The sequence below is a fragment of the Podarcis tiliguerta genome (assembly GCF_965153285.1).
Source record: "Podarcis tiliguerta genome assembly, chromosome: 18".
NCBI lineage: Eukaryota > Metazoa > Chordata > Lepidosauria > Squamata > Lacertidae > Podarcis > Podarcis tiliguerta.
Genome location: NC_139551.1, coordinates 7,218,917 through 7,231,836, shown reverse-complemented (window position 1 = coordinate 7,231,836; position 12,920 = coordinate 7,218,917). Strand labels below are relative to the sequence as shown.

Sequence of the window (12,920 nt, the reverse complement as noted above, 5' to 3'; positions counted from 1 at the left end):
AACAACCTAGCATGGTTTTTCTGCTGCTGCCACGCTGAATAAATCAGCAGTAGTTTACGGATGCAAATATTTCAGGAACTTCCTGCAGATTTTGGCTTGAAGGATGCCGCCTTGAGCTCATTGGAAGCCCAGAGCCTGGGAAGCTCGTTCGAAAAAAGGAAACGAGTTGGACACAGGGTTGCCATATATCAGAAAGTGAAAATCCAGACCAAAACGTTGTTGAACTTGCAATGTATTCCTGTTGTGTTTTATGATTTTCCTGATATTGTAAGTGAGCCAGAACTGGCCCGTGACCGTTATAATAAAATCCTATTCTGTTGTTGAGATTGCGGTTTTGGAGCCTTTTTTCCCAGGAGCAGGGACGCGGCTGGCGCTGTGGGTTAAACCTCAGTGCCTAGGACTTGCTGATCGTATGGTCGGCGGTTTGAATCCCCGCGGCGGGGTGAGCTCCCGTTGCTTGGTCCCAGCTCCTGCCCACCTAGCAGTTCGAAAGCACCCCTAAGTGCAAGTAGATAAATAGGGACCGCTTACTAGCGGGAAGGTAAACGGCGTTTCCGTGTGCGGCACTGGAAATCCCCCAGCCTGAGACCGTAGGGCAGGGTTCCCCAAACTTGACTGTTAATATTTGGGCAACTTTTCTGCTGTACTTTATTGGAAGGAGAAAGTTTTTTCCTTAATAACAATGTAAACTATTTAACTAAAACAAAACAAAAAAACATTATAGCATATGTATCCAGGTTTGTTAACTGAGTTTTAGACCACATGAAAAACTTAAAACAAATCCTTATTTCCTGATGAATAGACTTTAGACCAGGCACTCCCAAACTCAGCCCTCCATCTGTTTGGGGACTACAACTCCCATCATCCCTAGCGAGCAGGACCAGTGGTCAGGGATGATGGGAACTGTAGTTCAAAAACAGCTGGAGACAAGGCGTAGCTGAGCTAGAGGAATGTGATGTAAGACAGCTTTCTGCATTCCTGTTCTGTGCAGCTTCAATTTCTGCGGCAGCCTCTTATTTTCCTGAATTTGGAATTTGCTCCGATATATTTTAGGAATTACTCCTTAGCTATACTAATAATTTTTAGGGACGCGGGTGGCGCTGTGGGTAAAAGCCTCAGTGCCTAGGGCTTGCCGATCGAAAGGTCGGTGGTTCGAATCCCCACAGCGGGGTGCGCTCCCGTTGCTCGGTCCTAGCGCCTGCCAACCTAGCAGTTCGAAAGCACTCCCGGGTGCAAGTAGATAAATAGGGACCGCTTACTAGCGGGAAGGTAAACGGCGTTTCCGTGTGTGGCTCTGGCTCGCCAGAGCAGCGATGTCACGCTGGCCACGTGACCCGGAGGTGTCTCCGGACAGCGCTGGCCCCCGGCCTCTTGAGTGAGATGGGCGCACAACCCTAGAGTCTGTCAAGACTGGCCCGTACGGGCAGGGGTACCTTTACCTTTTATACTAATAATTTATTATTTGTACACCGCCCATCTGGCTCGGTTTCCCCAGCCACTCTGGGCGGCTTCCAACAAAGACCAAAAATACAGTAAAATGTCACACATTAAAAACTTCCCTGAACAGGGCTGGCTTCAGATGTCTTTTAAAAATAGGATAGCTGCTTATTTCCTTGACATCTGATGGGACGGCATTCCACAGGGCCACTACCGAGAAGGCCCTGTAGCTTAGCTTCTCGCAATGAGGGAGCCCCCAGAAGGCCCTGGCGCTGGACCTCAGCGTCCAGGCAGAACGATGGGGGTGGAGACGCTCCTTCAGGTATACTGGGCCGGATGCAAAAGGGCAGGATTAAAGCGAAAACAAAAATCCTAATGAAATGAAATAAAAACGGTTCCTCTTTTGTTTTCCTAGACCCTCCTGTTACCCCCCCCCTCCCTGACCCCCCGCCCCGTCTCCTCCAGCTGCCGCCAACCTGTTGGTAAACCCAGCTCAGAATTCCTGTATCCCGAGCGGATTAATCAATGTATTTATTAGGCTTAGATGCCAAATCCTGCTAAAGCTAAGTCTTTGCCAGATAAACAGGCTGCTTTGCGGAGGCAGCCCGTTTGTGAAAACACAATTAGCAAACCCTGTAATCTGCACTAATTACAAGCCCAGCCCTCGGGAGACGCTTCTGTTTCCGCCGCTGCCCCAACGCAGCTCCTGGACCTTGCTGGACTTCCAGGACCGGTGAAGATGAGCTGAGATCAAGGGCACCCCAAGTTGCGTCCGCCATGGAAAGGGCAGAGGCAGAGGTCCAGAAGAAGCCTAACATCTCCTTCACCATTGACTACCTCCTTTTCGAGAACAGAAAACCACCCCGCAGGGATCCAGACCCGAGGGGCGAACAAGCGAGGGCAGAAGGGAGAGGCGTCGCGGAGACAGAGCAACCTGGACCTCACGTACCTCCAGATCTTCTGGACAAACCCAACCAGTCTTACATCGCCCTCATTTCGACCGCCATCCTCTCCTCGCCGGAGAAGAAGCTTTTGCTGTCCGATATCTACCAGTGGATTATGGATAAATACCCGTACTTCAAAAACAAGGTGAGTTCCACCAACAGGTACCCTGGAGAACATGGGTCGTCACCTTGGGGCCTTGAACCACCTTCTAGACTCGCCCAACCTAGAGCCCTTGTCCATTGAGCAAGCCAACTTGGTGGGTGAGGACATGGCTGGTTTCTTCCAGGGTACAGTGGCCGAGAGTCATAGGACCCCAGAGGAGGCTGCCTTTTCGCGACACAGACCATTGGTCCATCTAAGCTCAGTATTGTCCATCTCTCCAGGTTTTCGGGCCAGAGCCCTACCTGCTGAGGATTGTTGGTGGAACCTTCTGCATGCAAAGTAGAGGTTCCACCACCAAATTGCGGCCCTTGCCTTATACAGTCCTGCTAGTTGGCAGGTCTCCGAGAACAGTCCTCTGTCTGAAGAGGAAGGGCTGTCCCGTTCCGGTCCAGTTAAGAGATAAAAAAACATCTAAGGTTCATGAAATGGTCCATTGACAGTTAGCCCCACAGAAGGCTGAGGAAGCATACATATGATCTAGTCACCCTCCCCTGCATTATGACGAGGTTTAATGGGTTGTATCCAACTGGGGCCGGATATTAAATTATATTGAATTACAAGAGGATCTGTCCTGGAGTGTCAACACAAGGGGGCTTGTGAAGAAGGCGCAGCAGAGACTGTACTTTTTGAGAATACTAAGGAAAAACTATCTTCCGCAGAAACTGCTGCTTGCCTTCTATCACTGTGCCATTGAGAGCGTGCTCACTTATGGCTTATGTGTGTGGTACGGAAGCTGTACTACCCAGGACAGGATGGGGTTGTGCTGGGTTGTTAAGGCAGCAGAGAGCATTGTTGGCTGCCCACTCTCCACCTTAGAGCAGATTTATGCCACAAGGTGCCATAGGAAGGCACTGGACATAGTAAAAGATCCATCGCATCCTGGTCACTGTCTCTTCGAGCTCTTGCCGTCGGGACGGAGATACAGGACGATGAAGACAAGAACGAGCCGTCTTAAGAACAGCTTCTTCTCCAGAGCGATCTCGGCCCTGAATGGGAAGCCCGGACTTTGAAAGTCATCTAATCTCCCTTGCTGTATTATACTGTATTGTTTAATTAGTGTTTTTATGGAGCAGTCAAGTAATTTCGTTGTCCCTGAAGGGGGCAATGACAATAAAGATATTATTATTATTATTATTATTATTATTATTATTATTATTATATAGGTTTGATGAGGTCCTAAGCTACTGAAGGTAATGGGGCCCTTTATATGTCCAGCTGTCCTTTGTCAACAACAAATTGCCGCTGGGTTTTTTTGTGTGTTGAATATATGCTATGTGGTAATTTATGGACCTCATAGGTATCTCAAGCCATTTGCACGTAACAGAATATGTATTTTAACAAAGTAATTGTTGAACTGAAATACAATTAAGAAGAAGTATATTAATAGTGAAATATAACTAAGAAGAAGTATATTTTTGGGGGGGGGGTCCCCAAGAGAGTGGGGCCCTAAACTATAGCTTGTTTAGCTTACACTTAAATCCGGCACTGTATGTAACACTAGTCCTGCTGAAATTAATGGATCTAGATTAGCCATGTTCATTGATTTCAACAGACCTACTAGCATTGGATTCCACCCATTGTACCTGTTTCCGTTTTGAGTTCTTATTTCCAAATGTGCCCCATGCATATAGCATGCAAAATATATGCAAATCAGCACCCTCTTTCCCCCTCCCTTTTGGCGATGCGTAAGTGGCCGTCCTTTTCACGAGACTGGGACGTCGGACGCCAGTGACACAGTTTCTTGGCCTTTTTAACACGCAGTTCTCTTCTCACTCTGGTCCGGGGATATCTCAGCAGAAATCCCTAGGGCTCGGGACAGAAGCTCAAAACATTACAGGAGATTCCTGCCAAACAGCCGTAACTCTCAAGTAGCTCTCCTGCAGAGGGTAGAAATTTACTTTCCTATTTACTCCCTTTTTGAGCTTCTGACTTGCAAGCATTAAGTCTAGAGAGCTTCCTTTGCTAGACTCGCGGGGAGAACGTTGATTCCGTCTGCAATTTAACAAACTACTACAAAACTCCCACCTTTTTTGAGCCGAAACAGAGTTATCCTTCGAAATCCATGCTTCTCCAGATTCCGTGGTGCAAAGAGACATGCCTTAGAGGAATGGGTGCGTAAAATTCATGAAAATAACACACAAAGATGCATTATAATTAGGGGGAGCTGCTTGCAAATGTTTGTACAGCAGTCTAAACAGCAGCCAAGAATGTTGTTCATTTGGAGAAATTTGCACTGAAATGTTAGCGTATTTTCTTGAGGACTTTATTCTTGGAAATTGCAGCAGAATTCAAAAGTAGGAGGGAATTAGAAGCTGAGAGAAACCCAAACTGACAGATATGTCTGCCTCTATTAAGTCTTGCCAGACCGCGGCAAGTTCTGTTGTTGCTGTTTAGTCGTTTAGTCGTGTCCGCCTCTTTGTGACCCCCTGGACCAGAGCACGCCAGGCACTCCTGTCTTCCACTGCCTCCCGCAGTTTGGTCAGACTCATGTTTGTAGCTTTAAGAACACTATCCAACCATCTCATCCTCTGTCGTCCCCTTCTCCTTGCGTCCTCCATCTTTCCCAAAATCAGGGTCTTTTCCAGGGAGTCTTCTCTTCTCATGAGGTGGCCAAAGTCTTGGAGCCTCAGCTTCAGGATCTGTCCTTCCAGTGAGCACTCAGGGCTGATTTCCTTCAGAATGGAGAGGTTTGATCTTCTTGCAGTCCATGGGACTCTCAAGAGTCTCCTCCAGCACCAGAATTCAAAAGCATCCATTCTTCGGCGATCAGCCTTCTTTATGGTCCAGCTCTCACTTCCATACATCACTACTGGGGAAACCATAGCTTTAACCATGGCAAGTTCTGGGGCCACTCTAATGACCCAAGGACCGCAACAAGTTGACCTTGGGGAACAGGGTATCACTAGTAATATTTCGAGAGTTGGCAATGAAGCTTCAAGTGGCTAGTAAACCAAAAGCTCGCCACCGATTTATCTCAGTTGCCACCAGACAGTTGCCTGCGGGAAGTTTTGAGGGTAAATAGGGGACTAATACATGCATGCTACTTCCAACAAGTAAAAATCAGATTAAAGTAAATAAACAAGGTTTTTGATTGATAATAAAGACATTGCCTGATTGTGCAAGCAAGGTTTGGAGTTAGGCTATTATTGTTGGTTGGTTTTTTTGCTTGTTTTATTAAATTTGTATACCGCCCTTCATCTGAAGATCCCAGGACGGTTCACAACAGAAAAAATACAAAACGAGAATACAAAATATATAATAAAACAAAAACAAACCAATCCCACAAAGAACATTTTAAAAGCCGTAGAATGTTAATCAGCTGAAGGCCTGTCTGAAGACAAACATTTGATATTTATTACGTTGTTATTGAATGATTTATTAAATCGGTTAAATCATTACATTGAATAGTGGGATCTGCAACAAAATGTTGCAGTCTGGAGTTCTCCTGTTTAGGGTGCCAGCCAGCCAGCCGTGCCCTATTCTGGATTGCGCTCCGTTACTTCTGGGTTGTCGAACGCGCTCAACTCGAAGCGTATTCAACCCGAGGTACAACTGTAAATAGGTACCACTCCGGCGGGAAGGTAAACGGCGTTTCCATGCGCTGCTCTGGTTCGCCAGAAGCAGCTTAGTCCTGCTGGACACATGACCTGGAAGCTGTACGCCGGCTCCCTCGGCCAGTAAAGCGAGATGAGCGCCGCAACCCCAGAGTCGGCCACGACTGGACCTAATGGTCAGGGGTCCCTTTACCTTTACCTATTCCAAGCCTTGTTCATAGCAGGGAGACGTCCAGCCAAACATACAGAGGCGAAACTCCCTCAGAACTCCCTCCTGCCATTCTGCCTGGTTCCTAAGCAAAACCTCCACCCCCTGGCAACCCCCATTTTTGGCGGCGGAGTTAACCCTTCGGTGGCAAACCGAATGATCCCCCAACACCCCTCTTTTTCCCGTTTTTTTACGTGCAGGAGAAGAGTTGGCGGAACAGCGTGAGGCACAACCTGTCGTTGAACGAGTGCTTCATCAAAGCGGGCCGCAGCGACAACGGGAAAGGCCATTACTGGGCCATCCACCCGGCCAACCTGGAAGACTTCTCCAAGGGAGATTACCACCGGCGGAGAGCGCGGCGAAGGATCCGCAGGTGAGAGGCCCCCCGCGGCTTTGACGCTGCTCTTGCACATAGCTGTCAACTGTCCCTTATTTGGCGGGAAAGTCCCTTATCCCAGCGCCGTGTCCCACTGCTGTCCCTTATTGATGATGCCCCTTAAATTTCCCGGGTTTCAAAGGAAGCAGCTCCTCTCCCTCCCTCCCTGCCGGCCAGGGAGGAGGGAGGCTCCAACTGTGTTGCTTGGCTGCGTTGCTCACCCAATAAGGAGTCTAAGAACGACTGGGGGGGTGGAGCTTGCATGCCTTGTGCCAATCAAATCGGCCGCGTTGCCTGGGGACTGGCCTTTGCTCAGCGCTTCCCAGCGGAGAGGTGACGGTGGTTTTCCTTGCTGCATCCCCTTTGCCGGGTTGCTGCGCTGTGGGAACCACTGCTTGAGGCTTTGTTCGGCTGCTGGCTGGGCTTTCTGCCTTTGGCTCGGAGGGGCTCAGAAGTTGAACATACCTGTGCCCGGAAAATCCCTTATTTTGGCTGCTGAACCCTTATTTTCGAGGCTGCTGGTCCCTTATTTTCAAATCTGTAAGTTGACAGCTATGCTCTTGCGCCAAACAAATCCCCCATTTATCCCTCCCCCCCCCTTGGTTCTCCATGCGCCATATGCAGAATGAGCCCTACTCATCCTATCCTTTAATGGGCTCTATTAACCCTCCAATACTCATGGGAAGGATAAGACCTTTAGCCCTCCGGCTGACCTCAGCTTGACCTCTTCAGAACCAAAGGAAAGACCTGCTATCCTGCTCTGCTTTCTCCCTTCGGGGTTGGGTAAGGAAAAGGCGAGGGCCATTCAGTCGTGGCGCCAAGGTCTGTTATCACACGGGCTTGTGGCCCAGCGGAGGCCGAGTCATGTCCGCCCACTGCCCGGCCTTTACAGGACATTTAAATAATAATAATAATAATTTATTATTTATACCCCGCCCATCTGGCTGGGTTTCCCCAGCCACTCTGGGCAGCTTCCAAAAAAACACTAAAATACAATAACCTATTAAACATTAAAAGCTTCCCTAAACAGGGCTGCCTTCAGATGTCTTCTAAAAGTTTGGTAGTTATTTTTCTCTTTGACATCTGGTGGGAGGGCGTTCCATAGGGCGGGTGCCACTACCAAGAAGGCCCTCTGTCTGGTTCCCTGTAACTTGGCTTCTCACAGCGAGGGAACTGCCAGAAGGCTCTCGGAGCTGGACCTCAGCGTCCGGGCAGAACGATGGAGGTGGAGACGCTCCTTCAGGTATACTGGGCCGAAACCATTTAGGGCTTTCAAGGTCAGCACCAACACTTTGACTTGTGCTTGGAAACGTACTGGGAGCCAGTGTAGGTCTTCCAGGACTGGTGTTATATGGCCTCGGTGGCTGCTCCCAGTCACCAGTCTAGCTGCCACATTCTGGATTAGTTGTAGTTTCCAGATCACCTTCAAAGGTAGCCCCACAGAGAGCACATGGCAGTAGTCCAAGTGAGAGATAACCAGAGCATGCACCACTCTGGCGAGACAGTCTGCGGGCAGGTAGGGTCTCATTCTGCGTACCAGATGGAGCTGGTAAACAGCTTCCCTGGACAAAGAATTGACCTGTGCCTCCATGGACAGCTGTGAGTCCAGAATGACAGGCAGCTTTCTGCAAAGATCCCTGGGGTCTGTCGTTAGTTAAGGATACTGTGAACTATAGCTCTGCGAAGGGGAAACTACGGTTCCCATTATTCTTTGGGCGGAGGTCCTATGCTTTAAATGTGGGCTGTGGATATGCCCGTGGGGTTCTTCTTTAATTATAATTTTATAATAATATTATTTGTACCCCATTCATCTGACAGGGTTGCCCTAGTCCCTCTTGGGTGGTTTCCAACATATACAAAAACAGAATAAAACATTAAACCAGGGGTCAGCAAACGTTTTCAGCAGGGGGCCGGTCCACCGTCCCTCAGATCTTGCGTGGGGCCGGACTATATTTTGAAGGGGGGGGGGGAATGAATAAATTCCTATGCCCCACAACTAACCCAGAGATGCATTTTAAATAAAAGCACACATTCTACTCTTGTAAAAGCACCAGGCAGGCCCCACAAATAACCCAGAGATGCATTTTAAATAAAAGGACACATTCTATTCATGTAAAAACATGCTGATTCCCAGACCACCTGTGGGCCGGATTTAGAAGGCAGTTTGGCCGGATATGGCCCCGGGCCTTAGTTTGCCTACCCATGCATTAAACATTTAAAGGTTTCTCTATACAGGGCTGCCTTCAGGTGTCTTCTAAAGGTTATATAGTTACTCATCTCCTTGACATCTGACGGGAGGGCATTCCCAGGGCGGGCGCCACTACCAAAAAGACCCTGTGTCTGGTTCTCTGTAACTTCACTTCTTTCAGTAAGGGAACCACCAGAAAGCCCTCAGAGCTGGACCTCAGAGTTCGGGCTGGACGGACCTCAGAGTTTGGGCTGGCTTCCAATCGAGTGTTAAAAACAATACAGCATTAAATATTTAAAACTTCCCTAAACAGGGCTGCCTTCAGATGTCTTTTAAAGAGAAGATAGCTGCTTATTTCCTTCACATCTGGTGGGAGGGCGTTCCACAGGGCGGGTGCCACTACCGAGAAGGCCCTCTGTCTGGTTCCCTGTAACCTCACTTCTCACAGGGAGGGAACCGCCAGAAGGCCCTTGCAGTTGGACCTCAGTGGGCTGGACGATGGGTGTGGAGACACTCCTTCAGGTATACTGGGCCGAGGCGGTTTAGGGCTTTCAAGGTCAACACCATCACTTTGAATTGTGCTCGGAAATGTACTGGGACCCAATGTAGGTCCTTTAGGACTGGTGTTATGTGGTCTCGGCGGCCGCTCCCAGTCACCAGTCCAGCTGCCGCCTTCTGGATCAGTTGTCGTTTCTGAGTCACCTTCAAAGGTAGCCCCATGTAGAGCGCATGGCAGTAGTCCAAGTGGGAGATAACCATTAATCCACAGTAACGCTTAAAGCACATGCTTTCTCCCAAAGAATCCTTGGAACCACTATTCTAAATAGCAGTGTAGCGTAGTGGTTAGAGCATGGGTAGGCAAGCTAAGGCCCGGGGGCCGGATGTGGCCCAATCGCCTTCTAAATCCGGCCTGTGGACGGTCTGGGAATTAGCATGTTTTTACACGAGTAGAATGTGTCCTTTTATTTAAAATGCACCTCTGGGTTATTTGTGGGGCATAGGAATTTGTTCTTTTTTCTTCTTCTTTTTTCAAAATATAGTCCGGCCCCCCACAAGGTCTGAGGGACAGTGGACCGGCCCCCAGCTGAAAAAGTTTGCTGACCCCTGGGTTGGAGGGTCGGAACAGGAACAGGATTCAAATCCCCACTTGGCCGTGAAACTGCCTGGGTGAACTTGGAGGCCGGTCACTGGCCCTCAGCCCAATCTACCTCACAAGGTTGTTTAGTGGAATTCATTGAGGAGAAAGAAGAACGATGTAAGCTACCTTGAACTCCATGGGAGAAAAAGGTGGTATGGAAACGCAACTAATGTATGTATGAAAACTTGGGAAACAATAAGTCTCTTTCATTATCAATCTGCGGAGAAAAGGCAGAGAATGAAACTCTTAATCTCAGGGTGTTTTGGTTCAAGCATTGCAGGGGGTTGGACCCGATGGCAATTCTACGTTTCTATGAAACAGCGTATAAATAAATATAGTGGTACCTTGGTTCTCAAACCAACTTGGTTCTCAAACTCCGTTCCAAAACCAAGGCATGCTTTCCCATCGAAAGTCATGCAAAATGGATTAATCCATTCCAGACTTCTAAAAACAATCCCTAAAACAGCAACTTGACGTTAAGTTCACTATCTGACGAGACCATCAAATGAAAGCAATAAACAATGTACTGCAGTCACACAGTCAAATCAATCAGTAGCTGAACTGGGTTCCACGCAGTCACAAAAGATAATAGCCGCAAAACCTCAAAATAAATAGCAAAAGCAGACAGACCTCAGCGTCGCACTCAAATCGGAAGCGTAACACTCAAAACAGAGCTTGTTCGGCTTCCGAAAAATGTTCGCAAACCGGAACACCCAATTCCGGGTTTGCAATGTGTGGGTTCCAAGTTGTTTGAGCACCAAGGAGTTTGAGAACCAAGGGTAGATATAAACACAAAGCTGTCCCACCAATGGTCTGTTTCCTGCAAATGTGAATTTTGGTCCCTGCTCCTCTTCCTTCCAGGATGGCAGTGAACTTCGGCTACTACCACCCATATGCTTTCTATGGACTCAGTTGCTGTTCCCCGGGCCGCTACTGCCTCTGCTGCCCTCCATATGCCCACGCCAGCCTCCCTGGCATGACTCCACCTTGCCCGCCCGGGCTCCCTCCTCTTCTGCTGCCCTCGGCTGTCTCCTGGCCTCACCCTTTCTTCTCCGGAGGAGGGAAGGAGAAATCCCAGGCTGAGAAGAGGCTGAACTGGGCGGCCTGGAGCAGACCGCAGCTGCCGATCGCGCCCATCCTGGCCCACGCTAATCCGTGACGCCTTCTCCAGCTTGGGTCCATCATCAGCCTCTGCGTCGGAGATGGTTCATGGAAAAGACACTCTTTTTAGGTGCTGCTTCTCTAGAAGAGGCCTGGGCTGAAAGCTTCTCCTGTCTATTCAGCCCTCGGGATTCTCCTCAGGCCACATTGTTGGAGAGAGAGGTTTGGAGGAGATATTCCTACTCTCCAGAGTTAAGCATAATGGCGATTGCTCCCAGCACATTAAATCTTGGTTAGATTTGCATCTGCCGTTGCCCATCTTTAAACAAAAAATCCTCACAAAAAAAGGCTTAGGCTAGAATAAATCACAGACACTTAACTTTGCAACAACAACAACAAAATTGAATGTTGTACTCACAAAGTCCCCACATGTTGCATCAAACATATCTCTATCTGCTGGCAGTGAAATGAATCATAAAAAAAAGTTTTCAAATTAATTAAATGGGGAAAGCACATGGTTTCCTTACAAAAAAAGGATCGCGCAAACTTTTGGTTAGCAAAGATGCAGGCTGTAAAATCTCATTTGTTGAGAGTTTCAGTTCACTTGGCTTGTAAAAGACTGAGGAAGAGGAGCCAGAGGCTGCTGAGAGCCTAAGCCACTCCCACTTGGGTAACTTGAGCGCAGGGCTCCAGTTAACCCTTTCATGCATGCAAGTCAGGAACTGTAAATTGCAACATGCACATCCCCGCCGCAGGCCACACACACCCTGACTTGGCCACACCTCACACTGGCCGTGCTCTGCAGACCCCTCAGATCCCTTTTCCTGGCTGGAATGTCATTGAACCAGGATTACGCTTCTTTCTTGCCTAGAGAAAGGATGGAAAGAGGTTTGTGAGGTGTGCATGCATAGTGTTGTGCCCTGACTGCAGGGTTGTCGCTTCCGAAAACAGGCTGCTTTCGTGCAGTGGTGTAGCGTGGGGGGTGCGGGGGGGCAGGCCACACCGGGCGCAACATCTGGGGGGGGGCGCGCTCGCACTCGCAGCTCTCTGCCCCTACCTGGCTCACTCACTCTCTCTCACTGCAGTGCTGGCTGTGAGAATCCGATCCGAGCCGCCGGGTCGCCGCCCACTGTGGAGGGGAGGGTGCCAGGTGTGCGGTGCGGTGCGGAGAGAGAGCGAGGGACTATCTGGGGGAGGGACAGTGCAGCGGGGGGGGGGGGCGCAAATTACTTGCCTTGCCCCGGGTTAGGGGGCGCAAATTACTTGCCTTGCCCCGGGTGCTGACAACCCACGCTACGCCACTGCTTCCGTGCGAGACTCATTCAGACTCTATCCCGGTCTGCTTTGTTCTCCCACAAATCACTATTGGGCAACGTTTGGGTGGGGGAGGCTATAACTCCCCCCACATTTTGACAGAAGCAATTACCAAGCCTCCAGAATGGATAGAGCAAATTACAGGTAGACAAGGCTCAGGGGCTTTTGTGCTGAGAGCCTTAAAAGAAAAACACCTAAATGTTTGATCAGAAGTGGATGAAATTTGCAGGCGAAGTGGATCAGAAGTGGATGAAATTTGCAGGCGGAAGGTAATGTTTTCTCAGCAATTGGTTTGGGAATTGCAAACGAGAGAGGGGTAAGGAACTGAAGAGAAATAAATAAGTTGGGGAGCTTTTGTGCTTCTAGATACCATGAAAGTTGGGGTGGGGGTGGGAGAATTAAAAGTTATTTGCTTGCCGGAGGAATTCATTCCCTCTAATTACGAGCCTGATGAGCAGCCACAACATAGCTCCCCGTCCACTACCCCCCCCAAAGTG

General features: G+C 49.0%; 1 protein-coding gene across 1 annotated transcript; it reads left to right on the top strand.

Annotated features, from left to right (window-relative positions):
* Window positions 1-1,876: 1,876 nt before the first annotated feature.
* LOC310668527 (uncharacterized protein) lies at window positions 1,877-11,585 on the top strand. The gene is made up of 3 exons (XM_083421915.1): window positions 1,877-2,526; window positions 6,507-6,679; window positions 10,870-11,585. Exons 1-3 carry the CDS (start codon window positions 2,215-2,217, stop codon window positions 11,165-11,167), a joined length of 783 nt encoding a protein of 260 aa, XP_083278041.1. The 5' UTR covers window positions 1,877-2,214; the 3' UTR covers window positions 11,168-11,585.
* The last annotated feature ends 1,335 nt before the right edge of the window (window positions 11,586-12,920 follow it).

Excerpts from the sequence above, each read along its gene's own strand:
- LOC310668527 (XM_083421915.1), top strand. The coding sequence starts at position 2,215 with ATGGAAAGGGCAGAGGCAGAGGTCCAGAAGAAGCCTAACATCTCCTTC. Across the intron at positions 2,527-6,506 it reads ACCCGTACTTCAAAAACAAG|GAGAAGAGTTGGCGGAACAG; the intron begins GTGAGTTCCACC and ends TTTTACGTGCAG. Across the intron at positions 6,680-10,869 it reads GCGCGGCGAAGGATCCGCAG|GATGGCAGTGAACTTCGGCT; the intron begins GTGAGAGGCCCC and ends TCTTCCTTCCAG.